The sequence below is a fragment of the Malaclemys terrapin genome, chromosome 9, assembly GCF_027887155.1.
Source record: "Malaclemys terrapin pileata isolate rMalTer1 chromosome 9, rMalTer1.hap1, whole genome shotgun sequence".
Lineage (NCBI taxonomy): Eukaryota > Metazoa > Chordata > Testudines > Emydidae > Malaclemys > Malaclemys terrapin.
Window position 1 is genome coordinate 106,139,359 of NC_071513.1, and position 27,083 is coordinate 106,166,441.

The 27,083-nt window shown below is 43.6% G+C and overlaps 1 protein-coding gene across 14 annotated transcripts in view; it reads left to right on the forward strand.

The window, feature by feature from the left end:
- DLG1 (discs large MAGUK scaffold protein 1) overlaps positions 1–25,112 on the forward strand; it is a 498,578-nt gene extending 473,466 nt beyond the window's left edge. For all 14 annotated transcript variants that reach the window (XM_054039246.1, XM_054039230.1, XM_054039232.1 and 11 more), the window contains 5 exons: positions 4,108–4,209; positions 4,491–4,663; positions 7,008–7,117; positions 17,685–17,776; positions 23,513–25,112. In XM_054039246.1, the coding sequence (XP_053895221.1) occupies positions 4,108–4,209; positions 4,491–4,663; positions 7,008–7,117; positions 17,685–17,776; positions 23,513–23,619 (584 nt within the window). In that variant the 3' untranslated portion in view covers positions 23,620–25,112. The remainder of the gene's footprint in view (positions 1–4,107; positions 4,210–4,490; positions 4,664–7,007; positions 7,118–17,684; positions 17,777–23,512) is intronic.
- Positions 25,113–27,083: the final 1,971 nt, after the last annotated feature.

Below are 27,083 nucleotides of genomic sequence, written 5' to 3' on the forward strand. Positions count from 1 at the left end.
AGGGGGCTGGAGCACATGACTTATGAGAAGAGGCTGAGGGAACTGGGATTATTTAGTCTGCAGAAGAGAAGAATGAGGGGGGATTTGATAGCTGCTTTCAACTACCTGAAAGGGTCTTCCAAAGAGGATGGATCTAGACTGTTCTCAGTGGTACCAGATGACAGAACAAGGAGTAATGGTTTCAAGTTGCAGTGGGGGAGGGTTAGGTTGGATATTAGGAAAAAGCTTTTTCACTCGGAGGGTGGTGAAGCACTGGAATGATTCTATGATACTTTTAAGAATTATCCTGATCCTCAGAGACCTTCAGGGGGAGTCTTCAGAGTACCTAAGATTTCTCAGGATCAGCGTCATGCTCAGTGTCACAGTTTCAAGATAATTGCACCTGAATTCCCTCTCCATGGTCCCTCAATGGTACCCACTTAAAGTTTCTGACTCATAGAATATTAGTATTGGAAGAGACCTCAGGAGGCCATCTCGTCCAATCTCCTGCTCAAAGCAGGACCAGCACCAACGAAATCATCCCAGCCAAGGCTTTGTCAAGCCGGGCCTTAAAAGCCTCTAAGGATGGAGATTCCACCACCTCCCTAGGTAACACATTCCAGTGCTTTACCACCCTCCTAGTGAAATAGTGTTTCCTAATATCCAACCTAGACCTCCCACACTGCAACTTGAGACCATTGCTTCTTATCCTGTCATCTGCCACCACTGAGAACAGCCTAGCTCCATCCTCTTTGGAACCCCCCTTCAGGTAGTTGAAGGCTGCTATCAAATACCCCCTCACTCTTCTCTTCTTCAGACTAAATAACCCCAGTTCCCTCAGCCTCTCCTCGTAAGTCATGTGCCCAGCCCCCTAATCATTTTTGTTGCCCTTCGCTGGACTCTCTCCATTTTTTCTACATCTCTTCTTTAGTGGGAGGACCAAAACTGGACACAATACTCCAGTTGTGGCCTCACCAGTGCCAAACAGAGGGGAATAATCACTTCCCTCGATCTGCTGGCAATGCTCCTACTAATACAGCCCAATATGCCGTTGGCCTTCTTGGCAACAAGGGCACACTGCTGACTAATATCCAGCTTCTCGTCCACTGTAATCCCGAGGTCCTTTTCTGCAGAACTGCTGCTTAGCCAGTCGGTCCCCAGCCTGTAGCGGTGCATGGGATTCTTCGTTCCTAAGTGCAGGACTCTGCACTTGTCCTTGTTGATCCTCATCGGATTTCTTTTGGCCCAATCCTCTAATTTGTCTAGGTCACTCTGGACCTTATCCCTAGCCTCCAGCATATCTACCTCTCCACCCAGCTTAGTGTCCTCTGCAAACTTGCTGAGGCTGCAGTGAATCCCATCATCCAGATCTTTAATAAAGATTAGAGGGGTGGCCGTGTTATTCTGGATCTGTAAAAAGCAACAAAGAGTCCTGTGGCACCTTATAGACTAACAGACGTATTGAAACATAAGCTTTCATTGGTGAATACCCACTTCATTGGATGCATGTGCATGCATCCGACGAAGTGGGTATTCACCCACGAAAGCTTATGCTCCAATAAGTCTGTTAGTCTATAAGGTGCCACAGGACTCTTAGTCGCTTTTTAGTAAAGATGTTGAACAAAACCGGCCACAGGACCAACTCCTGGGGCACGTGACTTGATACTGGCTGCCAACTAGACATCGAGCCGTTGATCACCACCCGTTGAGCCCGACAATCTAGCCAGCTTTCTATCCACCTTACTGTGCACTCATCCAATTCATACTTTTTTAACTTGCTTCAAGAATACTGTGGGAGACCATATCAAAAGCTTTGCTAAAGTCAAGATATATCACATCCACCGCTTTCCCCATATCCACAGAGCCTGTTATCTCATCATAGAAGACAATCAGGTTGGTCAGGCATTACTCCCAGCCATTACCCCTCTTGTGTGGAGACCCATGCCTTATACGGAAATATCCCTAGCAAGCCAGTTTGCCTATGTACCTATGCTTTGCTTTCTCTCTCCGAGGGCTCTGAGGGCATTGCCAGCAGTTACAGGTTACTACACAGCTCTTTCTAAGCAAGAACCTTTATTCTTAGGGTAAAATCATTAGGGAGAAATTTTTTTTAAAAAAAAGGAAGTTCTGATACACATGCTAAAAGCTTATAAGAGGTTACCCATCTCTCTTATAGGGCCCTAATAGGCCGAAGTCTTTCCAAGCCTTCCGCAGGAGTTGGGGGCCCTTAGACAAGAGGGGTCCTGTCCATTTGCTGTATCAGAAAAAAGGCACTGAGTCAGTTTAAATCTGGCTTTAAATCAAAAGCCCTTTCTTTATCTGATGGTATCTGCAAAATCCAGTTTGAACCGGTGTATGCAAGCCTCCTCTGGGAATGGTACCTCTCCGGAGGTATTTAAGACCTAAGTGATTCACCTTAATCGCCTCACACTGGTCATAGTTCCTGGTAGAGCTGTGGCAACTCTCCCTGCCATCCCAGAATTGCGTACATAAACCGTTCATACACGTAATACAATTTGGTCCCCAATGATATTGCATGCAGATGCAAAATCTATCAGACTCAGCATCCTGCAGATCCCATTGTTCTCATAATAGCAAGTCTGAAAATATAGCAACTATATTTAGATTCAGAAATATAGCTGTTGGATGATGAGCTCTTTTGAAAATCTTGCCCTTTAGCACGTAAATAAGTGATCAATTTTTCCAAGATGTGGAGCACTCAGCAGCTCACGTTGACTTCAATATAGATTTACTCCTGAGGGCATTCTGTGCCAAAAAAATTAAAAATTCTACACATAATATTTTAAAATTCTGCTAGTTTTATTTGTTAATAAAAATAACCCTGCAGCTCCCCCATTCCCAGAACATGGATTCAGCAGTGAGGCTTCACCCGACCCTGACACAGCACAAGGCCTGGGCTTGCCCCAGGCGCACCAGGTATGGAGCACGCAGGCTCAACCAGGCAGGACCAAGTGTGGAGGGGCTCAGTGTGGGGGGATCCAGGTGTGGGGTGAGAGGATTCTGTGTGGGACAATCTGGGTGCAGGCAGCTGAGTGCGGGGTCTAGGTGTGGGCAGATCTGGATGCACAGAGGCTCATTAGGGGGGGTTCCAGGTGCAGGGGCAATGGGACTCTGCAGTGGCTTCCAGGTGAAGGTGGTTGAGGAGCAGCATGGGGTCTGGGTGCTGGGGAAGTGGAGCTTGGTGGGGTGGGGGTCTGGGTGCAGCTATTTGGGTTCAGTGGTTTGGGGTTCCGCATGTGGGGGCTGCAGGGTGGGGCTCATCAGGGTGGGGGATTCGGTGCAGGGAGATCAGTGGGGGGTGGTCTGGGCGCTGGGGTGAGGATTGGGTGGCAGGAGATCTGGGTGCAGTGGGGCTCTTGATGTAGGAGTTGAGGTTCAGTGGGGTGGCATTTGGGTATGGAGGGCTAGGGGGGTTCTGGATGTGCCAGGTGAAGCTTGGCAAGGGTGTCTGGGTAGTGGAAGTCCAGATGCATGGGGGTTGGGTGGATGGGGGAGCAGCTCCCTGTATAGAGACTCCTCCCCCCACAGCTGAGAAGTGATGGGGGCAGGAAGCAAGGGAGGATGCTGAGCTTCCTGCAGCTGGGAGAGGTTTCTGTGGGTGGGTCTGACACAGCCCAAGCAATTCCTTGCAGGGGAAGAGGAAGTCCTCTCCTGCCTCCAGCCCAGCTGGGACTAGTAGCTGATCCCAGCTCCGGGTAGGAGCCACTGGCTGGGGTGTCCCCAACCCAGCGGAGATTTATCTCTCTGCCGGCTGCCTGAAACGATGTACCTGCGCTGCCAGGGAGTGGTGCATGACTGTTCTTGCAGCTTCCCTTTGCTACCGTGTCAGAAAGTCATTTTTCTGTGCGGAAGCAAAGAAATCTGCGGAGGACATGAATTCTGTGCACACACAGTGACACAGAATTCCCCCAGGAGTATAGATTGGCCTACAACCTTCAATAATTGCTCCCACCAGGAATAAATGTTGTCTGTTTTAACTGTATCTTAATGGTATAATATAACTGTAATCTATAATCACAATTATAATAAAGCTTATTTTGGTGAAATTTGAAGGTGTTTTAATGATCGGACTATAATGAAGAAATATTATCAATTTATCTTTGACAGTCAATTACACTCGGCCAGTGATTGTTTTGGGACCCATGAAAGACAGAATAAATGATGATTTAATCTCAGAATTTCCAGACAAATTTGGATCATGTGTTCCACGTAAGTCCCAGCAAATACCATAATGAATTTAATCAAATAAGTGCTGTCAAAGTCCTTCTGTGATCTCTCTGTGTTGAGCTCAATAATTTTTATATTGTGACATGTCTTTACCTCCTAAAATTATAAGTGTTAAATTTGTATCCATTTCTCATTTAACAATTTTACACTATAAATGGAAGACATTCTCTGGAAATATTTGCTTCCAGATATTGCAAAAAACATTTAATTTGTTGTAAAAGTTGTAGTTTTCTGCTTAAAAAGCTCTTTACTTATCTTTAAAGATACTACCAGACCAAAACGAGATTATGAGGTGGATGGCCGGGATTACCACTTTGTCACCTCTCGAGAGCAAATGGAGAAGGATATTCAGGATCACAAATTCATTGAGGCTGGCCAGTACAACAATCACCTTTATGGAACAAGTGTCCAGTCAGTGCGGGAAGTAGCAGAAAAGGTAAATCTAGTGCCAGTGGGTGACTTCCATTTTTTTGAATTGATATTTTTAAGTTTCACAGCTATATGGGTAGGTCCTCATTTATATACCATGCTCCTCTGAACATGCATAATAAATAGCATAAATACTTAGAATTATAAACAGAGAATAGGAATACTATAATTTATATATATACAACCAATTCTATCCACTATTTTAATACTATCATGTACAGAAAAACCTTGTTCCTTCACACACACAAATCTATTTTCTCTAGCAAGGATTTAACAGAGTGATATAGTGACATCTCATATTATTAAGACCTTGTCTATTCACAAACAAAAAGTGCATTTAGTTACAGTTAAAGTTACATCAGGACACACATCATCCACCCAAAACCTTAAAAGAATGGAAATAAGAAGTTAAAGGGAAAGACCCCTGCATTCCTTTCAATGTTCATATTGCCTACAATGCTATAAGTAACACACTCCCAACACTTCGTAATCCATCTCTAATAAATACCAAAAAGCAACACGTATTCCATCTTCTGCAAACTTGCATTCTGCAAGTTTGGTTGATAAAGGTAACTGCAGAGATGTAATATACTTAGAGTTTTGAAAGGCACTTGACTTAGTACCGCATGACATTCTGATTAAAAACTTAAGCACTATACAATTTCAATAAAGTCCACAGTAACTGGATTAAGAACTAGATGACAGATTTCAAAAAATAGTAGTCAGAGGGCAGCTGTCATCGAATGAAGGTGTTCCTAGTGGAGTTCCACAGAGATTGGTGATAGGCCTGACATTATTCAATATTTTTCACTGCAAATAAATATAAAATCAATGCAGATAAAATTTGCAGATGATACAGAGATTGATAGAATGGTAAATAATGATGAAGGCATGGCAGTAATATTCAGCATGGGGGGAGGAGGGATAGCTCAGTGCTTTGAGCATTGGCCTGCTAAACCCAGGGTTATGAGTTCAATCTTTGAGGGGGGCATTTAGGGATCTGGGGTAAAAAACTGTCTGGGGATTAGTCCTGCTTTGAGCAGGGGGTTGGACTAGATGACCTCCAGATATTCTATGATTCTAAGTACTTGGTAACCTGCATCCATGCAAACAAAATGCATTTTAATACAGCCAAATGCATGAAAAGGATTTAGGGATCATAGTAAACAAACAACTCAGCATAAGCTTCCAATACAATGCTGTAGCAAATCAAGCTAATCCGATCTTTGGCTATATAAATACGGGAGTATTGAGAGCAAGAGTAGGGAAGTGATTTCACCTCTGTATACAGAATAGGAGAGATCAATACTGCAGTACTGCATATGGTTCTGGTGTCCACATTCTAAAAAGGATGCTGAAAAATTTGAGTGTGTACAGAAAGAAAACACAAAAATTATTCAGGAGCTGCAAAAAAGCCTTACTGTGTGAGATTTAAAGGGCTACATTTGTTTAGCTAATGCAAAAGAAAATTGAGAGGTGACTTGATTAGTGTATTAATACCTCCATGGGGAGAAAATAGCAGGTACTAAAGGGCTATTTAATCTAGTGGAGAAAGGCATAACAAGAATTACTGACTGGAAATTGAAGACAAATTCAGATTAGAAATAAGGCACAAATTTTAACAGTGAAGGTGATTACATTTTTCAGAGTAGCAACCGTGTTAGTCTTTATCTGCAAAAAGAACAGGAGTACTTGTGGCATCTTAGAGACTAACAAATTTATTTGAGCATAAGCTTTCATTGGATTACATTGGAACAAACTTCCCTGAAATAGAGGGAGAAAGGTGGGTGACACCTGTGGAGTTTGTGGGAAGAATGCAAGAAGCACCTGGTATGTGCCATTCACTAGGTCTAGTATGCTTAGAAGGAACAAAATGTGCAACCCTCTAGTACATTTAAAACTGAGAAAAGAAAATCCCCAACCAATATTAAAAGGCAGGGTAATTTCTTGAAATACTGACACTGCATTACATATGTGACAGATATGTGAAAAATAGGGCACTGAACAGGCCAGTGTCACTTCCAGTTATAAAACAAAGTATTATCAATCCATATTAATTAGGACTAGTTAAGGCCAACACAACTCTAAAGGCTGGAGTTTTGATTGGAATAATACCTTATCCTTAGATATAATTTTTTTAATCAGTGGATACTACTGAAATAAATTTGGCTGCAACTGGAAACTCTTAGGGTGATGAAATCCTGATTCCATTGATGTCAATGGGAAAAACTCCCACTGATTTAATTGGGGCCAGGCTTTCACTTCTAAATTGCATGTAATATGCATGTGTTTAACTTGACGACTTTACTCTTTTCCCTCTTCTCTCTCCCCCCATCCCCCTTCTGCTTTAGGGGAAACACTGCATTCTTGATGTCTCTGGCAATGCGATCAAGAGGTTGCAGATAGCCCAGCTGTACCCAATCTCCATTTTTATTAAACCCAAATCAGTGGAAAACATCATGTGAGTAAAAACAATGTACCTGAAGCTCAATTGTTTCAAAGACGGTGAAGGTTTTAAAAAAAAAAAATAGCTATGAATATTTGAAATATAATATAAAACCCACTTTTAAAAAATGTAATTGTTTTGTGTATGTAACTTTCTACATTGAATTCCCAAGGGGACTTTTAAGGCTGGGTGGTTCTTCGATTCCTTGTTCCTATATGTATTCCACAGATGGGTACTCATGCTTGCCATCCACCAGAGACTGGAAATTCTAACAAGCCGCATCCGTTGGCCCAAACACGCACAGTAGTTCTCCTCATGCTCCAGACTGAGGGCATAGGAGCCAGTGCAAGCCAAATCCTCCCCAGTTCCTCCTTACAGCTGCATGACCTGAGTCAGAATCCCTTTGTCCACAGATTTCTCCAGTTTTCTCTTTATAGCCTATAAATAGATATAGTAAATAGTTTTACTTAATATAGTATAGTTAGTATAATTCTTTCCCCATACTGGGGAGTCCCTCCCCAAGGTCTGGGACTACACCCAGTGTCCTAGGTTTCAGGAAGTCTCTCTCTTGACCTTGCTCCTTCACCGTGAGCAGCGAACACCAAAGCTGCCTCTACCATTTGGGTATCTACAAAGTGCAGCATCAGTCGGTCATTTCCTCCGTGAACATGCAAATCTCGTGAGCTTCAACTGAGGAAACACTTTATGGAAAAGGCTGAGACCACACTCTGATGCGGTGCAGAATGCTTATACTCTACATTGGCTCCAAGAGACAAACAGCGCCCCTCCAAGCACAAACTCGCGAGCAGAGACTACTGCTGCTAAGCCGAAGGACTCCTCATGCAATGCTTCCAGTGAAAGTAGGCTGCATTCTCACAGTCACAAGGACAGATCTCCATCCAGATCTTTTCATAAAAGATGAGATCCCTCCCTGAGCTGGTCAGGTGAGCCTTCACATGTAGACCCTAAGGGCTCAGGAACACTGAAAACCCCCAGTCAGGAGGGTAAAGTGCAAAAGAAAAAGGATCCATTGGTGGCTCCGACTCCTAAGCACAAGGACTGACATCTGCTGGCTCCATTGAAGAGTGCAGGACCTGACTCTTTGGCGGTACTGGCCCATCCCTTAATGGACCACCCAACTGCAATCTTTTGGGACACATCAGAACTGTCTGTCCCGTTCGTCAGAACACCCCAAACACCAGAATGTATGGACACTTACACTTCCCTGGAGGATATCTTTCTCCCTTTCCCCCAGTCACCCTCTCTTCTCTAGCCCCATCCTTCCAGGGACATTGCCACACTGGAGGATGAGACTACTTCAGTGAGATAGGAACCATCTTTTCTTCTTTGAGTAGTGTATCTAGGGGTGCTCCACTTTAGTCCCTTCATGTGCGCATGCACTTCTCAAGCCCTTGATTAGAGATTTTCTATTAGCAGAATCAATTTGGCCCATAAATGTGTCCTATACCTCCTTGTGCCGCACGCCACCTAAGAACCCAGACTCACAGACTTTATAGGCCTGCACAGGTGAACTGCCCTCAGTGCCTTCTCAACCCCTCAGCCTGAGATGGAACCCTAGTGTGTCTGCCTTGAGCATGCCTTGGCTAATTTCTTGTTTATAGTTTAGTACTAGTGAGTATGAGATAGTTGTTAGCTAGCTAGTTAGTAGATAAGTACTGAGAGGATTAACTTTGTTCCTCTCCACACCCCACTCAATGGGCTCTATCCTCATGAGGAAGCTTGTCTTTAAAGTTTGCGAGTCTGGAGTAATTGTTAAAATCATATTTTGCTAACAAGGCCTGATAGTGACACAGAATTGCAGGGCTACAGAGGAGAAAAAAATCCTTTTTTTCCCAAAAGTTCCAACCTCGTTGAACCCTTGTCAGGTGTAGTGGTCTTCTGATGTTGTGACCTTTTTCTCTCCATCGCTGCTTGTACCACCAGGGAGTTGAGTGCTGGAGAGAGAAGAGAAATTTGGCTCCCATGGTGGGGATGAAATGTTGTGTCTCAACCCTTTGTGTATGGTGGTGCAAGAGGCTGGGGTATACCAGACCACTCTAGCTGGCTCCAAGATGGACTCATTAACTGAGGGTGCCACCTTGCTAGGACCTATAGGCTGCAGAATATCCAAGAGTCAGTGTTGTGGGTCCTGGACCTTTGCTAATGAGATCTCAAGGTCATTGGCTGTCTTCTGCAGCAGCTCCTGGTACTGTCTCTGGTCGCCTGGTGGAGATGATGAGGATAGAGTGACTGCTTCATCTGGAGACGAGGATGAGATTCCTGTTCGTACCATCAGTGCCTGAGGATGCAGATCAACATCCTCCTCCTTGTATTTTGATGGATCCAATGGATGCTGAGTAGGCAAGGTGTGGTGTGACTCAAAAATGGACTTGTGGCATCTGCAATAGGAGTCCCATAAGCCGCTGTGGGGAATCCATGGCATTGGGTCCAAGTGGTCCCCTGGAGGTAGCGAAGAGGTCCCACCTCTGGAAGTCACCAGTTTTGGAATATACCATGGAGAAACTGAGACTCCAGTTGCCATTCACTGTCCTGGGAGAAATGCCTGCTGGTACTATAGGCTGTGGTGTGGTGTTCTGAACACTATTGAGATATATGGTTGAAATTTGAATCTTTTGGGCTATACTTGATTGCTCCTGTGCACAGGGAGCTCTGTGCTCCTCCTTTTTTGTTGATCTAGAAAATGGAGGCCACGTTGTCTATCATAGTCCTGATTGATTTTCCCCTGATGAGGGGTAGAAAATGAAGACAAGCATTCCAGACTTCCCTGAGTTCCAACAGGTTCATGTGGAGAGTGGTTTCCTGAGGTGACCATCTACCCTGACCTGTGAGGGTATCGAGGTAAGCTCCCCAACCCAATGGGGTGCATCTGTTGTCACAGTCATTGTTAGAGTTGGGTGAGCAAAAGGAATACCTGCACCAATGTTGAGTTGATTTTTCCATCAGTGGGTGTATGGCTACATGGATATAAGCCATATGTGGATATAATCTTGTAGGTGGACGGCCAAAAACCAATCTCCTACCTCTACTGAAAGGATTATGGCTGCCAGAGTCTCCATCCTGAACTTTTGAGACTTTACAAATTTGTTTAGTAGCCTTAGATCCTCCATCCTTCTTTGGCACAAGGAAATACCTCAAATAGAACCCCTTTCCTTTGTGAGTAGCTGGGACTGGCTCTATCACTCCTAATCAAAGGAACGAGTCTATTTCTTGTCTCAGTAAAAGCTAATGAAAGGGCTCCCTGGAGAGGGTCAGGAAAGGAGAGAGAGACCTAAAGTGAATGGTGTAGCCTGATGTTAAGACCTCTGTGATCCACTTGTATGTAGTGATCTGCCTCCAAGCATCTTGGAAATGGGAAAGGCCATCTCAAAAAGGGTGGAATCCGATTTCAATCATTCATCAAGAAAGGCAAGATAGTGTCAGAAACATCCTTACAAGCTGTTGTTGATGCAGCAGCAGACACAACATGTTAAAAGCTTAGCCACTGGCATAGCTATGAGTTGTGAATCTTGGCTTCACCCTTTGGGGTTCCCCAGGGAGGTCAAGATCATCATACAGGACCTACCTTTTGACAAGTCAAATTTGTTTATCAAGAAAACAAATGAGGCCTGTAACACGAGCGGACTCACCCCTGCGGCGCCTCCTGCTGGTCTCTCAGGGAATTAGCTCGACCCAGCCTCCAGCGCGCCCTCTGCAGGCCGGTGATCTGCCTTGCTCTCTACTTCTGGGCCCCGTGTCCCTCCCAGGACCCTGGTGCCCCTTGCTCTGGGTGCTGCCCCCTGGCAGTACCCACACACTAGGTCTCCCCTCCCAGGGGAACCCCCACCCACTAACCCCACCTCGCCTCAGTGTGCGGCTACTGCCAATCACCATCTAGCCCCACTCCCTGGGGCAGACTGCAGTATCAGCCTACTCATCACAGGCAAGGTTGGGTTTGGGCCTGCTGCCTTGGCCTATCTCTGGGCTGCCCTCTGCAACCCCCAGTACCTCCTGGCTTAACACTAGGCCACAGCCCTGGGGCTTTCCAGGCTGGAGCTCCTCAGCCTTTCCCCAGCCCTGCTCCACCCAGGTACTCTGCTCTAGTTCCCTGTAGCCAGGCCCGTCTCTCTCTGCACTCAGAGAGAGACTGTTGAGCTTCTGGCTGCCCTGGCCTTTATAGGGCCAGCTGGGCTCTGATTGGGGTGTGGCCCAGCTGCAGCTACTTCCCCCAATCAGCCCAGGGTGTTCTCTCTCTCCCTCCCTCCCCCCCGTCCTTTCCAAGGGCTGTTTTTAAACCCCTCAGAGCAGGAGCGGGTGACCACCCCGCTACAGGCCCTACACTCATTGAAAGAGTCTAGCTAGGGCCTCCACTCCCTGGGAATTTATACTCCAGCCCCGAAGAGAAAACACGAACTACAGGTGTACAGACCAAGGCTGCCGCCGCCTCAAACATTTTACCACCAGCGTCCAGTTGAGCCTCCAAGTAAAAGACAAAAGGTTCAGAGGCCAAGGGCTGCTTCTGATGAGAAGTACTCACAGTTATTGAAGCCACCCACTTCTACCCTCCTTGTCTTTGGGGGCTGTCTCTCACTTTTTGCCCATAATTGGGACTCTATCACAACATGTGATTGGGTTTTAGAAATTGTTCATCCAGGTTACACCATCAAATTTCTCTCCTTCCCTTCCCACAAACCCCATTCCTGACTCCACTTGAGGGACCACTTTCATGAATTGATTCTTCAGCAGGAGGTAGACTCTCTCCTCTGAAGAGGGACAAAAGAGCAAGTGTCACCTCAATATCAAGGGAGAGGCTTCTATTCCTCTTATATGTTAGCCCCAAAAAAGATAGATGGAAGATACCAATTTTGGCCCTTGAAATCTCAACATCTTTATTCAGGGAGTTTTAACTCACCTGGTTCAGATTGGGGGAGGGGGAGGTGGAAATGCCACTTGTAATAAGACCAGAGAAAGAAGAGTTTGTCAACCGACGAGGTGGAAGTACAGAAGACCAAGGTGTAGTTCAGTGCCAAAGGAGACCTAACCAAGCATCAAATGGAATCTAAAGGCAATAATCCAGGATCAAACTCCCTACCACCTTTTCCCAAAGGCAAAGTGGTATGGTTCATGCTTGGTGTTGAATCAGCTTGGTCCCTCTGTATGCTTGGTAGACCTGGGAAGTAAAGGGCAGGGTTGGGTTCAAAAAAGCCAACTCAAAGCTCACTTTAAGTAAGTAAGGAAAGAAGCGAGAAATGCTTTCTTCCCTTTTTGTCTTACAAATTTGCAGCCATGAAGTGATGGTGGCTTACAACATTGTGTGCCCTAATGTGAAGGGATTGGAGTTGGTCCCAAAGCTTAGAAACAATCCAGTTGGTAATTCATCAATCCTAAGACCACCACAGAAGTACAACAGGCTCCAGTTGCACCATAAAAATAAACAAAAAAAAAAGTCTACAAACCACCATCTGGAATTAAACAAAACCAATCTACCTTTCTGAAAAATGTGTTGTCTTTGGACACTGGGGTAGTATCTGAGGCTGTTGAAGAACTACAAGGGGTGCGTTTAAATGGACATCTGGGGAAGGGACTGTATGGTTTGAGAGTTTATGGGTCTAATATGTTCCAAAAAGACACTTTTAAAAGGTGCTGAATGTTGTTGCATATAAACAAGTCTGGGTTTTTTTCTAAGGCAAAACAATTGTACTTTAGTAGGCTCAGAATAATTAATAAACATGTATGTAAATAAAATCCAGCTGTTCTAATGGCAAGTAACAAATCATAGAATCATAGGATTGGAAGGGACCTCGAGAGGTCATCTAGTCCAGTCCCCTGCACTCATGGCAGGACTAAGTATTATCTAGACCATCCCTGACAGGTGTTTGTCTAACCTGCTCTTAAAAATCTCCAATGATGGAGCTTCCACAACTTCCCTAGGCAATTTATTCCTGTGCTTAACCACCCTGACAGTCAGGAAGTTTTTCCTGATGTCCAATCTAAACCTCCCTTGTTGCAATTTAAGCCCATTTAATCTTGTCCTATCCTCAGCGGTTAAGAACAACAATTTTTCACACCCTGCCCCAGCCCAAAGTAAGCACCTCCAAACTCATAATTTTAAGGTCAGACGGGACCATCATGATCATGTAGTCTGACCTCCTGCACATTGCAGGCCACAGAACCTCACCCACCCACACCTGTAATAGACCAATAATCTCTGGCTGAGTTACTGAAGTGCTCAAATCATGATTTAAAGACTTCAAGTTACAGAGAATCCACCATTTACACTAGTTTAAACCTGCAAGTGACCTGTCCCCATGCTGCAGAGGAAGGTGAAAAACCCCCAGAGTCTCTGCCAGTCTGACCCAGGGGAAAATTCCTGCCTGATACCAAATATGGTGATCTACCACAAAATGTTTTCTAAAAAGGGCTCCACAAAAAGTATAAAGCCAGAAAGGACACTGTGGCAACCTCCCATGGGAGGCACTGGAGTTTGGGTCTCTGTTGTGAGGCCAGTACCTCCTGCCCCGTCACATGGAACGGGGGGTGAGGTTGTGGTAGTCCCGTGGTTAAGTCAATATGGCTGGACTCAGCTTCAGGGCTGCGTGGTCCAATGGCTGGCATCAGTAGGGCTCCCCTCATCTGCAGGGGAGTGTGGTCTAATGGCTGGAGTCAGTAGGGTGCCCTGGGGGAGCCAGGGGAGTGCGGCTTACTGGCCAGAGTCAGTAGGGCTCCCCTGAACTGCAGGGAATCGTGACCTAATGGCCAGAATCAATAGGGCTGCCCTTGATGGCAGAGAAGCAAAGCCTAATGGCCAAAGTTGATAGGACGCCCCTTGGTGGCAGGGAAGCATGGCCCAATGGCCAGAGTCCATAGCAGCGGGGTTTGATGGGACACCCCCCAAAAGGAAGGGGCTGCCACATTGGGGGACCCAGGCCCTCCCTGCTGTACTGGGTCCCAGCCCAGGGCCCTGGTAGTGTCGATGCGGTTCACCACTAACTCAGCAGGGAATCCACCCGCAACACACTGACTGTTACCGGGACACTGGCTAGTCCCTCCTGGGCTAATTCCTACTGTGACTCCTGTAGCTGAAGTCAGGGGTCTTGGGGTGCCTCAGGTGCCAGCTGCAATCTCCCTAGAGCATCCACGGGTGCTTGGGCCTCAGCATCTCCTGCTCCCTCAGTCTGGGTACCTGGCTGCTCCTCAGCTGGAGCTAGCGAGGTGCGTCCTTCCTCCTCCGCAGTCAGCCCAGACTGAGCTAGGCTGCTCCCTTTTATACTGCAGCAGCAGTTGGAGCATGCCTAGCAAGGTCGAGGGGGCATGGGTCTGATGCTTGTTATGCATTTAATGCAAGAAATAGAAAAGATAAAGCAAGCGGAGTAATCAGGGTTGTTAAACAGCAAACTTATCTGGACCACACTAGTAGAAAAAGAAATTCATAATATTGGGAAAGAAAATTTGCAAGGCTAAAAGGTCATTGACCTTGGGCACCACATAAAATTAGTAATTCAAGTGTGCCAATTATAATTGCTGTTCCTAGATGGACAGGGAATCCTAAAGAATTAGTGTATGTTAACAGTGTACAATAGATAATGGGACCTATAAACAGCACTATTGCAGTATACAAATGGCAACATAAGGAGATGAAATAAACACAGCCTGCTGTAAATGAATCAGGCATAGATGGTTCTTTGAGTGATCAGCCTAAATAAGCCTGACTACAAGCGAGGGAGGTTGCACCTGACTAGTCATTAAAAAGAGAGTGAAGGAGGTGGTACGGCTCTGGTACACAGTATGTTCTCTGGGATACTGCAGCTTTTCAGTGGGGACAGCACCATGCGTGGGGAGGCTGGATGGGTTTTGTCTAAACCTCACTTCTCTGGCTCAGATGGGGATCCATGCCCTATGGCCTACTGTGCAGATGAAGGAGAACGTGACTGGGAGTCACTGGTGACCAATCTCTTTTCACGTGTACTTCCCTTGTTCATTAGCACCACTGTTGTCAGATGTTTGGATATGTGTATGTTCCCTCCGTATGCCGTCCCAGCTCTGCGCAGACAGTTGGCAGAGCAGACATCAAGCAAACCGCCCAATGACCAGAAGATCCATTAAGGCTCGAAGGCAGCTAGCCAGGTTTATTGACAACGAAGCATGGTCCTATCTCCGTGGATCAATGTCTACAGTTATACTAGCACATGTATGCCTGTGACAATGGATGCAGCTCACTGAATGGCGGGACTTTCCATTTCCCGCTCAGCTGGCCAAAGACACTCCCTCTGAGATACATCTTTATACACCAATACAAACAAGTTACGTATTGCCTCTGGCGTATTAGGGTGCCACCCTCTGAAGTATCAGGGCACTGCCCTCTGACATATTAGGGGGCCACCCATTGCCTTGTACTTGTTGATTCAATCAAATCGTCTCTATTCATCATGCTGTCATCCTGACCTTATCTTTAAGATGGGTCAGCATGTTCCTATTATCTTTGGGGAATGTGTTTGGTATCGAGGGGTTCTGGTACCACCTTTCTGGAATATGTTTGCGTATATATTCTTGTGCCTAGCACTACTTAGGAATGTGTGTTTCTGCAATATCAGTCCTTTTCTTGCCAGATTCTGTGAGCAGGGCCTGCCTCTTGCTCACAACTTAACTTTGCTTTATATCAGCAACATTTTGACTACTTTAGCCCAGACCTCAGGCCTCTGATACATAAGTTTATGTTTCAGGCCCTCTTCCTACTACAACCACTAATTTGGTGCAAAGGAAACTTGAGCAATTGGTGCTTATTGCCCAACTAGATTCATAGATTCATGGATTATAGGACTGGAAGGGACCTCGAGAGGTCATCGAGTCCAGTCCCCTGCCCGCATGGCAGGACCAAATACTGTCTAGACCATCCCTGATAGACATTTATCTAACCTACTCTTAAATATCTCCAGAGATGGAGATTCCACAACCTCCCTAGGCAATTTGTTCCAGTGTTTAACCAACTAATAGCCAAGCAACAAGCACTTGGAAATAATATTGTTCAGGCAGTGAAAACACTGTGGTGGGCTGTACGAGAGGAGGGGAGTTTGCACCTCCTGCTTTGTACTTTAAGCTTAATATGAATGGTGGTTCAAATAATAGCTGCCACAGTGGTCCTTGGAAATGTGCTGCTGGGTAATAAGCTTTAAAATATATATATATATATATATATAATGCAAATAAAACAAATGCGAATATAAAAAGAAAGAAGCAGGGGAATGTAGCTGAGGCTTGGCCCAATGTGAGTAATTAACACATAGAGAGTGGCCTCATTTTTTTGAAGATAGAATGAGGGATGTAAATGAATCATCAAGCTGAAAACAAAATGTTTGCGCTAAATAAGATAGGTCACTAGATTAAGAAGACAAAATGTCTGAGCCAACTAAGATAAGAGGGAGAACACCCAAGGAACTATTTACTATGAACTTGATAACAAGGGACAAAATACATTAGGAATGTAAAGATGAGGTAAAAAGGAAGTTGAAGTATGGACAGTGCATGGACTGTGCATGCTGCACAGGAATTGGTTCCTGCAAAGTAACCAATCCAATCCAAAAATGGGTAATGCAGTGTATAGTAAATCCAATGAGAAATATAATGTATATAAAAGGAGAGGGTTTCTGTGTAACTTTAGAGCTGTGATGTACCCGGCATCCATCCCCCCCTGAGTCTGATCAACTCAGCATAGCATTGCTGTATGCCAAATAAAAATAGCTGAGTGACGAAGCCTGGAGTCAAACTGAGTTCATAGGAAGCCAAGTTAAAAAAGGGCTTGAACTAGGAGCTGCTACCAAACTAAATGGAAACATTTTTCTACTTGGACTCAACATAATCAGTCTTCCTCAAACTGCTGATATCCAGTCATTTTAGATTATCTCCTGTTATTAAAAAAACTCTGGTCTCTTCATTAGCTCACTACAGGTCCATCTTGAAATAGTCAGTGCCTTTCTTCCTCCAGTAGACAGATGCTCCATTTTCACTCATTCACCCTACAACAGTTAGATTAATGAAGGGCCTAATCAGGACCTTTCCACCAATTCTCAAGCCTGTACCTCAATGGGTCTTCTATCTTGTCCTGTCAATGTTCACCAGACCTGCATTTGAACCTTTGGCATCATGCTTTATGCCTCTGTCTGGAGCATGAAGCAAGCTACTGCGCATATATGCAAAATGGACATTGCTTGTTAGAATTTCCAGACTGAAGATGCATGGTGTGAATGCATTACTCACGTGTGGAATACAGACAAGGGCCATGCATCTCGAAGAACTTTCAGTTACAGGCAGGTAACCTCTAATTTTATATTGAGGTTGCTTAGTGGGTTTCAGTGTTAACCTAGGTGTCTTTTCCAGATTCCAAGAAATGGAAAGCCAGTCTACAGCACTCCCATTGTCTTCCTTTATATTAAGTCTCCCTTCAAGAGTTTAATAAATCGCAGATTCAGGAACAGGATGGAGCTAGTTTTTTTCTAGGATTTGTATTCAGAGGGCAGTTTAATAACCTTATTTCAAAAGAATCAGCAGTATTTGGTAACTGCTTATTATTTTATAATGTATTTCATCTCAGGGAAATGAACAAACGTTTAACAGAGGAGCAAGCCAGGAAGACCTTTGAGAGAGCCATGAAACTGGAGCAAGAATTTACTGAACATTTCACAGGTTTGTATCCCTCATTACAGTTCCCTTCAAAGAGTGGAACTGTGTTGTCTGGAGCATAAGAATTGTCGCACCTGACCTAGCCCATATACTTCAGTTATATATCTTGTCTCCAATACTGGCCTATGATGAATGTTTTAGAACATGTTAAACCACCATAATGCACTGCAACTATTTATTAAATATTTGTATCAATTCATTGTTTAACGTTGAGACAAAATTTCTTCTTTACTTCAGCTGGCGCCAGTTTATGCTTTAGAGCATGAGAACTTTTTGCTTTTTGCTAGCTGTTTAAACTAGAAACGTTAGTCTTATTTATATATTAAAAGCCTGGAAACTTTTAACATAAAGGTCACCAACTGATGTCTCATGCCTTTCCAGAATGTGAAGGGTGGCTAAACCTCTGAAAACCAGGAAATTAAGAGTTACAGTAATTCAAATTTAAACTTCTGAGAAAAAGGAAATACAGAGTTAAGTTACACACTAAGACAGCCCTAACCATTTATCCTCTTGCGTAGTGACTGTCCAATTTGGCCAATGTACATAGCAGAGGGGCATTGCTGGCATATGATGGCATATATAACATTGGTGGACGTGCAGGTGAATGAGCCGGTGATGTTGTAGCTGATCTGGTTAGGTCCTGTGATGGTGTTGCTCGTGTAGATATGTGGGCAGAGTTGGCATCGAGGTTTGTTGCATGGGTTGGTTCCTGAGTTAGAGTTGTTATGGTGCGGTGCGTGGTTGCTGGTGAGAATATGCTTAAGGTTGACAGGTTGTCTGTGGGCGAGGACTGGCCTGCCTCCCAAGGTCTGTGAAAGTGAGGGATCATTGTCCAGGATGGGTTGTAGATCACTGGACACAAGTCAGATATCAGGAATGGCAATATACAAAAACCTGTAGGAGAACACTTCAACCTCCCTGGCCACACAATAGCAGATGTAAGGGTAGCCATCTTACAGCAAAAAAACTTCAGGACCAGACTCCAAAGAGAAACTGCTGAGCTCCAGTTCATTTGCAAATTTGACACCATCAGATCAGGATTAAACAAAGACTGTGAATGGCTATCCAACTACAGAAGCAGTTTCTCCTCCCTTGGTGTTCACACCTCAACTGCTAGCAGAGCACCTCACCCTCCCTGATTGAACTAACCTCGTTATCTCCATACTGATTTATACCTGCCTCTGGAGATTTCCATTACTTGCATCTGAAGAAGTGAGGTTCTTACCCACGAAAGCTTATGCTCCCAATACTTCTGTTAGTCTTAAAGGTGCCACAGGACCCTCTGTTGCTTTTTAGAATGCTAGCATGTGTGTTATAGCTGAGCTGGGGCATCACTCAAAGAGGTTAAGTTGGCATATATCTTAACTCTGTATTCCTAGTTTTCAGAAGTTTTAAGTTTGTATTACCTTAACTCTCCTAGTTTGCAGAGGTATATGTTTAGCCACTCTCCACATTCTAAAAGGGCACAAGGCAGCACTGGACAACTTTAAAGTTTTGGGACGTTTAATTCCCTTGGTTTAAAAAAAATAATTTCTCAGCACTCCCATCTGCAATAGCCCAGCTCTTCTCCTTCAACCCCTGGGGCTCTTTGGCAATGATTGCCCTGGCCACAAAACACACTGGCTGCATGTTGGGCTCTTCACTGCCTCTGCCTTGTCTCCTGTCTACCTGTCCAGCACAGCCTGATTGCCTCTTCTCAACAATCCTCCCTATAGAGAGGCAAGCTTCAGCAAAGGACCAACATGTTGAGGAGCTGGGGAGAAGATGCAGGAACAGTACAGGGACTAGCATGGAGACAGTGGGGACATATTTTGAAGGGAGGGATGTGGCCATGAGAGGAAGGATGGTCCAGTGGTTAGGATCTGGGGCTTGGGAGACAGTTCAAGTCCTCGCTCTACCACAGAATTCTTATGTGATCTTGGGCAAGTCATTTAGGTCCAGATCCATAAAGATACTTAGGTGCCTAAGTCCCAGTTTTGGCTCCATTGTAATCCACAAAACTCCTTTGCTGAACTCAGTAGGCTCCTAAATTCACTCAGCACCTACATTTTCAGGGTAAAAATTCCCCTAGGTGCTTATTTTTCTGTCTCTGCTGCCTCCCTCTACGCAGACACCTTTCTCCCGCCTAAGCCCCAGAATGATTCAGAAACCAGGGAAAGATAGGCATTCAGCCACCTGGATCACATGCAGGGCCTAATCCAGTAGGCGTGCTCAGGGGCCACCTAGTGGACTGGATCCCATTTAAAATGGAGAAGGAGATGGAAGTGGTGGTGGTGCTGCTGCCACCACAACCCAACTGATAAAGTTTAGCCTAGTGGTTAGCACACTTGCCTGGGATGTGGGAGACCATAGTTCAGTTCCCACCCTTCCACCAATCCTGGCTCACATTTAGAGGGGTAGGGCACCCCACCCAGAGCCTGCCTCACACATAGGGGGACAAGACCCCCCAATTCCAGCTCACACCTAGGGGCTGCAGAACATTAGAGCTTTTTTCCAATCCTTTGTATCTTCCCATTGTTCCAAGATTTGTTAAAAATCAACATTAATCATTCAGAGAATTCCTCTGTCAATTCTTTTAATATTCACGGGAGCAAGTTATCCAATCTTGCAGATTTTAAAATGTTTAAATTCAATAACTCCTGGTCAGTAGATGGGATGCTGGAGGTTTATGAGGGAGGCCCAGTCTGACTGTTTCCCACCTTCCCCCTGGGATTTAGGTGAACTCTTGCTGCCGCCCTGCCCCCATGTGCTGCCCTCAGAGGTGAAGGATGAAACACTGGTGCCATGTGCCAGGATGCAGGAGTGTAGGAGCTGCTGCTTTGGCAGTGGTGCGGGCCTGGCTTTTTAGAATGTATGTGTTCAGTTATTAGTTTGCCATGTTGGTCAAACACTCAGCTAACCCTGAATGGAATTTCATGGAGCAAAGAAAAGGTACTTCTCTAGCCTGAGGGCTTTCCCCTTGCCAGATATCAAAGACCTGCTGCAAATGGTGGAGATTTTAGAATTTCTCAAAAAAAAATCCAAGAATCTTTTATAATAGAAAGTGGTGTTAAACAACCTAAAAATAGAATCCAGAATCCAACCTCCCATATTGGCTGAGGGAGGAATTCATAATCTAGTGAGTCTTTTCTATAACTTTGTACTATGTCTGAACCCCTAGATTGAGAACTCACATAACAGACATAATCAGAAAGAATGTGTAATACCACTCTTTGGGGTGGGACCATGTATTCCTATGCATTTGTTCATTGCCTAGCATAATAGATTCTGATTGGTACTTTTGGGCACTATTGCAGTATTGATAATTATACCGGTAGCTAGTAGAGGCTCCTGTAATTCACCTTTATCTAATTTATACTACTTAGTGTGTACAATGTATAGTGTACATGATCATCCAAGTATCAGAATTTTAAACTACTGTGGTTCCTATAACATCATATCGACAGGGGATGCTCTGAATAATGACTATTGATTAAAAAAAAAAATTGCCAAGTAACAGAAATAAGGATTGATATATTTTTGTGTTTGGTAGTGGTATGATGTAGCATGCGTATATGTGTGCTTACAAAGAAGGCATACATTTCTAATTGTAAAATGAATAAGAATCTTCTAAGAGGTTTGACAGGTAAATTGAATTAGAGCAACCATTAAGGAAGCTTCGTTACCATTGAATGTAAAGTAAAATGCTGTCAAAGATTTAAAATGTTTTAGGAGTTAGGAAGCGGAATAAGAGGCAATTATTAACATGTAATGAGGGTTCAGTAATAGTACTAGTGTTATGTATATTAACACAAACAAAGGAATACAGTGTCCTGGCCCAAACAGCAGCATTATACATTTTTTCCTGTTGAACTCTATTAAGTTGGTTCTCAGCCTGGAGGTGAAGACCCCAGTTAAGATGAAGCTGCAATCAAGATTTCTGTCATTTGGATCCAAAGCGTTGCAAGAACCCTAGTCCTGAATCAAATCAGACCATACTTTAATCTGATTTGGGTCAGAACACACCCACCTCCGTTCATTTATAGTGCTTCTCTAGCCTCATTGATAATATATACAATCTGTATGGTCTGAGTGTAGACTGGAACTTTATTAAAAAGAAGAACAGGAGTACTTGTGGCACCTTAGAGACTAACAAATTTATTAGAGCATAAGCTTTCGTGGACTACAGCCCACTTCTTCGGATGCATATAGAATGGAACATATATTGAGGAGATATATATACACACATACGGAGAGCATAAACAGGTGGGAGTTGTCTTACCAACTCTGAGAGGCCAATTAATTAAGAGAAAAAAAACTTCTGAAGTGATAATCAAGCTAGCCCAGTACAGACAGTTTGATAATAAGTGTGAGAATACTTACAAGGGGAGATAGAGTCAATGTTTGTAATGGCTCAGCCATTCCCAGTCCTTATTCAAACTGGAGTTGATTGTGTCTAGTTTGCATATCAATTCTAGCTCAGCAGTCTCTCTTTGGAGTCTGTTTTTGAAGTTTTTCTGTTGTAATATAGCCACCCGCAGGTCTGTCACTGAATGACCAGACAGGTTAAAGTGTTCTCCCACTGGTTTACTCTCACAGATCTTGGGAGACCTGTCCTCGCTTACAGACAACCCCCCAACCTAAAGCAAATACTCACCAGCAACCACACATCACTGAACAAAACTACTAACCCAGGAACCTATTCTTGTAACAAACCCCGATGCCAACTCTGTCCACATATCTATTCAAGTGACATCATCATAGGACCTAATCACATCAGCCATACCATCAGGGGCTCGTTCACCTGCACATCTACCAATGTGATATATGCCATCATGTGCCAGCAATGCCCCTCTGCCATGTTCATTGGCCAAACCGGACAGTCTCTACGCAAAAGAATTAATGGACACAAATCTGACATCAGGAATCAAAATACTCAAAAACCAGTGGGAGAACACTTTAACCTGTCTGGTCATTCAGTGACAGACCTGCGGGTGGCTATAAATTTGTTAGTCTCTAAGGTGCCACAAGTACTCCTGTTCTTCTTTTTGCGGATACAGACTAACACGGCTGTTACTCTGAAACCTGAAACTTTATTAACTGTTTTTAAAGCACGCATCAGATGTAGAGGATTAGAGAAATGCATATGTTAGCCCCTTCCTTCCATCCCAAATCATGGACACTGCTAGCAACCAGAATCCACCAGATGACCTATTTTTCATGTCCTGGTTCGTGATCCAGATGACCAGTTCCTCAATCTACATTACATGGAAGCCCACACCACCATTTCACTTGCTACAAGTCTCAATGATTTATTTGTCTGGATTAGGATTATTAACTAGCCCTACTGTTTTACCCTCCTGTCCTGGATACCTGCACACAAAGGTTGAGTCTAGAAGAAAACAAAAAAAAAGAAAACCAGAAAAATAACAAATCACCCCTAACCAACCCTTGGAGGTATCTGAGGATGGCAACAACAACAACAAAAAACAGCTGCACATGCCAGTCTACTGTGTGGGAAAATTCCTTCCTGACCCCAGGACTCTATACTCTGTACACTGGCCAGTTCAAAGGCCTTGGGGAAGCCCTACACCCCCAGACAGTCATGCACCTTTAGCTCACAATACACCACGATCCCAATGTTGTCTGTTCCTTCTGCAATCTGGTTAAATCCCCACCTTGGGAAGGGGGCTGAGAATTTCTGCACAAAAGGTGAAAGTTAGTAAAAACGCTTGCTGACTGTAATACTATGTTTTGCAGCTATTGTCCAAGGAGACACACTGGAAGAGATATACAACCAGGTGAAGCAGATCATAGAAGAACAGTCTGGGCCTTACATCTGGGTACCAGCAAAGGAAAAATTATGAAAATTGAAAGATTTTTGGTTTTCATTTTCTAACTGACATTACCTACTCATTGACAACTTGTAACCCTTTTCAGTGGAGCCTGCCTCTAGCTCTTTCCAATGTGGGTCACACACTAAACATCACATTCTGCAGTTCCCAAAAATTTTTTACATTTGGTGTCTCTCTTAGTTTGAATAATTTGTATTATTGTGTGGTAGCGTTCATTTGACATTTTTCAAACATGAAGGTCGAATGGCCTGACCAGCTATTAAGGTAGGGTTGGGGAATTGTATGGTAAAATTCCTTAATGTTTAAGGGAAAGTAAGTTTCAGAGATTTTCAGAAAAGATTTATATACATTCTTTTAAAATTTCATAGCATATGAAAGAAAAGTCATCTTACCCAATGATGTAAATCGTGAGCAACTTTGCACACTTAATTATAATAGCATGGGTTGGCCAAGCATTTAATTTCAAGTTTTTAGTTTGTGGGTTGACTTTCTGTTTTCACAGCAAATATTTTTCTTTATAGGCAGTTAATGTAACTTTTTTTAATTTCCAAATTAATGTATTCATTAACTTCCATTAATTCACAAGGGATATTCATTTTCAAAATTTCATAATGATAGTCTTATAGTCTATTTTTATTAATTTTTGCATATACAGTTGCTAGGGATAAAGATATTTAATGTTTTTAATCTTACCCATGCAACACTATTTACAGTGTCTTACAAAAGTTGTTTATGGATCATGGTCATCACTCTTTTCTGAATCGAAAACATGTTTAGGTGCTAGGGAAGCTTGTATTTTACAAATGAATAGCAAATTTTCATTGGCAGCAAAACAGAAAACACTTGCAGTGATGGATGATCATTAAGGCGATAAGAAGAGAGTCAGATTTGTAGTTTAAAACTGTGCGTCTCCTTAGAGGTGTCAGATTTTAATGAATATTTTACCCACAATAATTGCCTATTTTGTTATAAAACTTTCTTTAACTATAAACTCTGTAACTATGGGAATTATTTTCTTTACATAGTTGCGCACACATATATATAAAATATATATTTTTTTCTGTTCCCACCTACTCCTAACTTTTCTTTTTTTGTTTTTGTTTTGAGAATAAATATAAATTAGAATTTATCTTCCTTAATCATGTGAAATGAAATGGGGTATGGTGGCTGGGTAAAACATCTGGGGGATATTAGCTACAAGAAAAAAATATGGGCAAGTTCTCCTCTTTTCTACAAACAATTTCAGATGTTTGGTTTTGGGTTTTTTTCTTTTCCATGTGATGTGCATGTTTTAACCAATGGGAGATTTCAGAGTCAACAGTTAGTTTTTATGTACATCTCAGACTATATCTGTGTCATATCTTCCATGGTGGCTCTGCACTGGAGAGACACAGGCCTCTGATCTGAGCAATTATAAATACATTTCTGCAAAATATAGAACTAACATTATTCATTCCATTTGTCAGAAAGAGGAGAACAGCTAATAAAGTTTATTGTACAACATATTTTTGTGTGTCTTTAATTAGATAATCTAAAATACAGGTGATGTAGGAGTAAGAAATTAAGTTTGCAAACAATAAATTGGCAGGAACAGTAAATAATGAGCAATGATGTGATAGAGGAACATTGAAAAACTAGTATGTGGGCCAAAAAAGTTCAGTGTAGTTAAAGTAAATGCAGGTTAGATCTTGGGGCAAGGAGTTAAAAGTAATAAGCATGTGTGAGAGAACAAAGTACTGCAGAATATTGGTAGATTTGGGAATCCTGTCAATGTACAGCCTACTGTGCAGTGATTGTGAAAAAATCCATCTTGGCTGTATTTTTATGGGTTTCTCTGCCTATAGCTGGAATTATAAAGTGTTCTGAGATTGTCATCAGATACTAACTAGCATGAATCAAAAGTAAAGACTTCTATCTAAAGCTCTGAATGCACCAGTGGCCTAAATTTTAAGAAATGACAAGTGATTTTGGGTACACAACTTGAAACGCGTTAAAAGGATGTGAATTTAGATGCTCAGTAATTTCTGAAAATCAAGCTACTTTAAGATATCTCAGTTTGGGTACCTAAAAACTGAGCCCCCTCCTCCCCCCAAAAAAAATTACTAGTCACTTTTGGAGGTGTCACTTTAGTGAGGCTTTTAGATTGTTTGTTTTTCTTACAAAAGAAAAAAGCTTTTGTCTCTTATTGCCTTTTCCTTATTGTTTTTTTAATGTTTTTTCTGCTTCTTTTTTACCCAACAGGAGTGGCATGTGCTCTCTTCATAGAATCATAGAATATCAGGGTTGGAAGGGACCTCAGGAGGTCATCTAGTCCAACCCCCTGCTCAAAGCAGGACCAATTCCCAACTAAATCATCCCAGCCAGGGCTTTGTCCAGCCTGACCTTAAAAACTTCTAAGGAAGGAGATTCCACCACCTCCCTAGGTAACCCATTCCAGTGCTTCACCACGCTCCTAGTGAAACAATTACTCCTTGTTCTGTCATCAGGTACCACTGAGACCAGTCTAGATCCATCCTCTTTGGAACCCCCTTTCAGGTAGTTGAAAGCAGCTATCAAATCCCCCCTCATTCTTCTCTTCTGCAGACTAAATAATCCCAGTTCCCTCAGCCTCTCCTCATAAGTCATGTGCTCCAGCCCCCTAATCATTTTTGTTGCCCTCCGCTGGACTCTTTCCAATTTTTCCACATCCTTCTTGTAGTGTGGGGCCCAAAACTGGACACAGTACTCCAGATGAGGCCTCACCAATGTCAAATAGAGGGGAACGATCACGTTCCTCGATCTGCTGGAAATGTCCCTACTTATACAGCCCAGAATGCCGTTAGGCTTCTTGGCAACAAGGGCACACTGTTGACTCATATTCAGCTTCTCGTCCACTGTAACCCGTAGGTCCTTTTCTGCAGAACTGCTTCCTAGCCATTCGGTCCCTAGTCTGTAACAATGCATGGGATTCTTCCGTCCTAAGTGCAGGACTCTGCACTTGTCCTTGTTGAACCTCATCAGGTTTCTTTTGGCCCAATCCTCTAATTTGTCTAGGTCCTTCTGTATCCTGTCCCTAGCCTCTAGCGTATCTACCACTCCTCCCAGTTTAGTGTCATCTGCACACTTGCTGAGAGTGCAGTTCACACCATCCTCCAGATCATTAATGAAGATATTGAACAAAACCAGCCCCAGGACCGACCCTTGGGATACTCCACTTGATACCAGCTGCCAACTAGACATGGAGCCATTGGTCACTACCCGTTGAGCCCGACGATCTAGCCAGCTTTCTATCCACCTTACAGTCCATTCATCCATCCCATACTTCTTTAACTTGCTGGCAAGAATACAGTGGGAGACTGTATCAAAAGCTTTGCTAAAGTCAAGGAATAACACATCCACTGCTTTCCCCTCATCCACAGACCCAGTTATCTCCTCATAGAAGGCAATTAGGTTAGTCAGGCATGACTTGCCCTTGGTGAATCCATGCTGACTGTTCC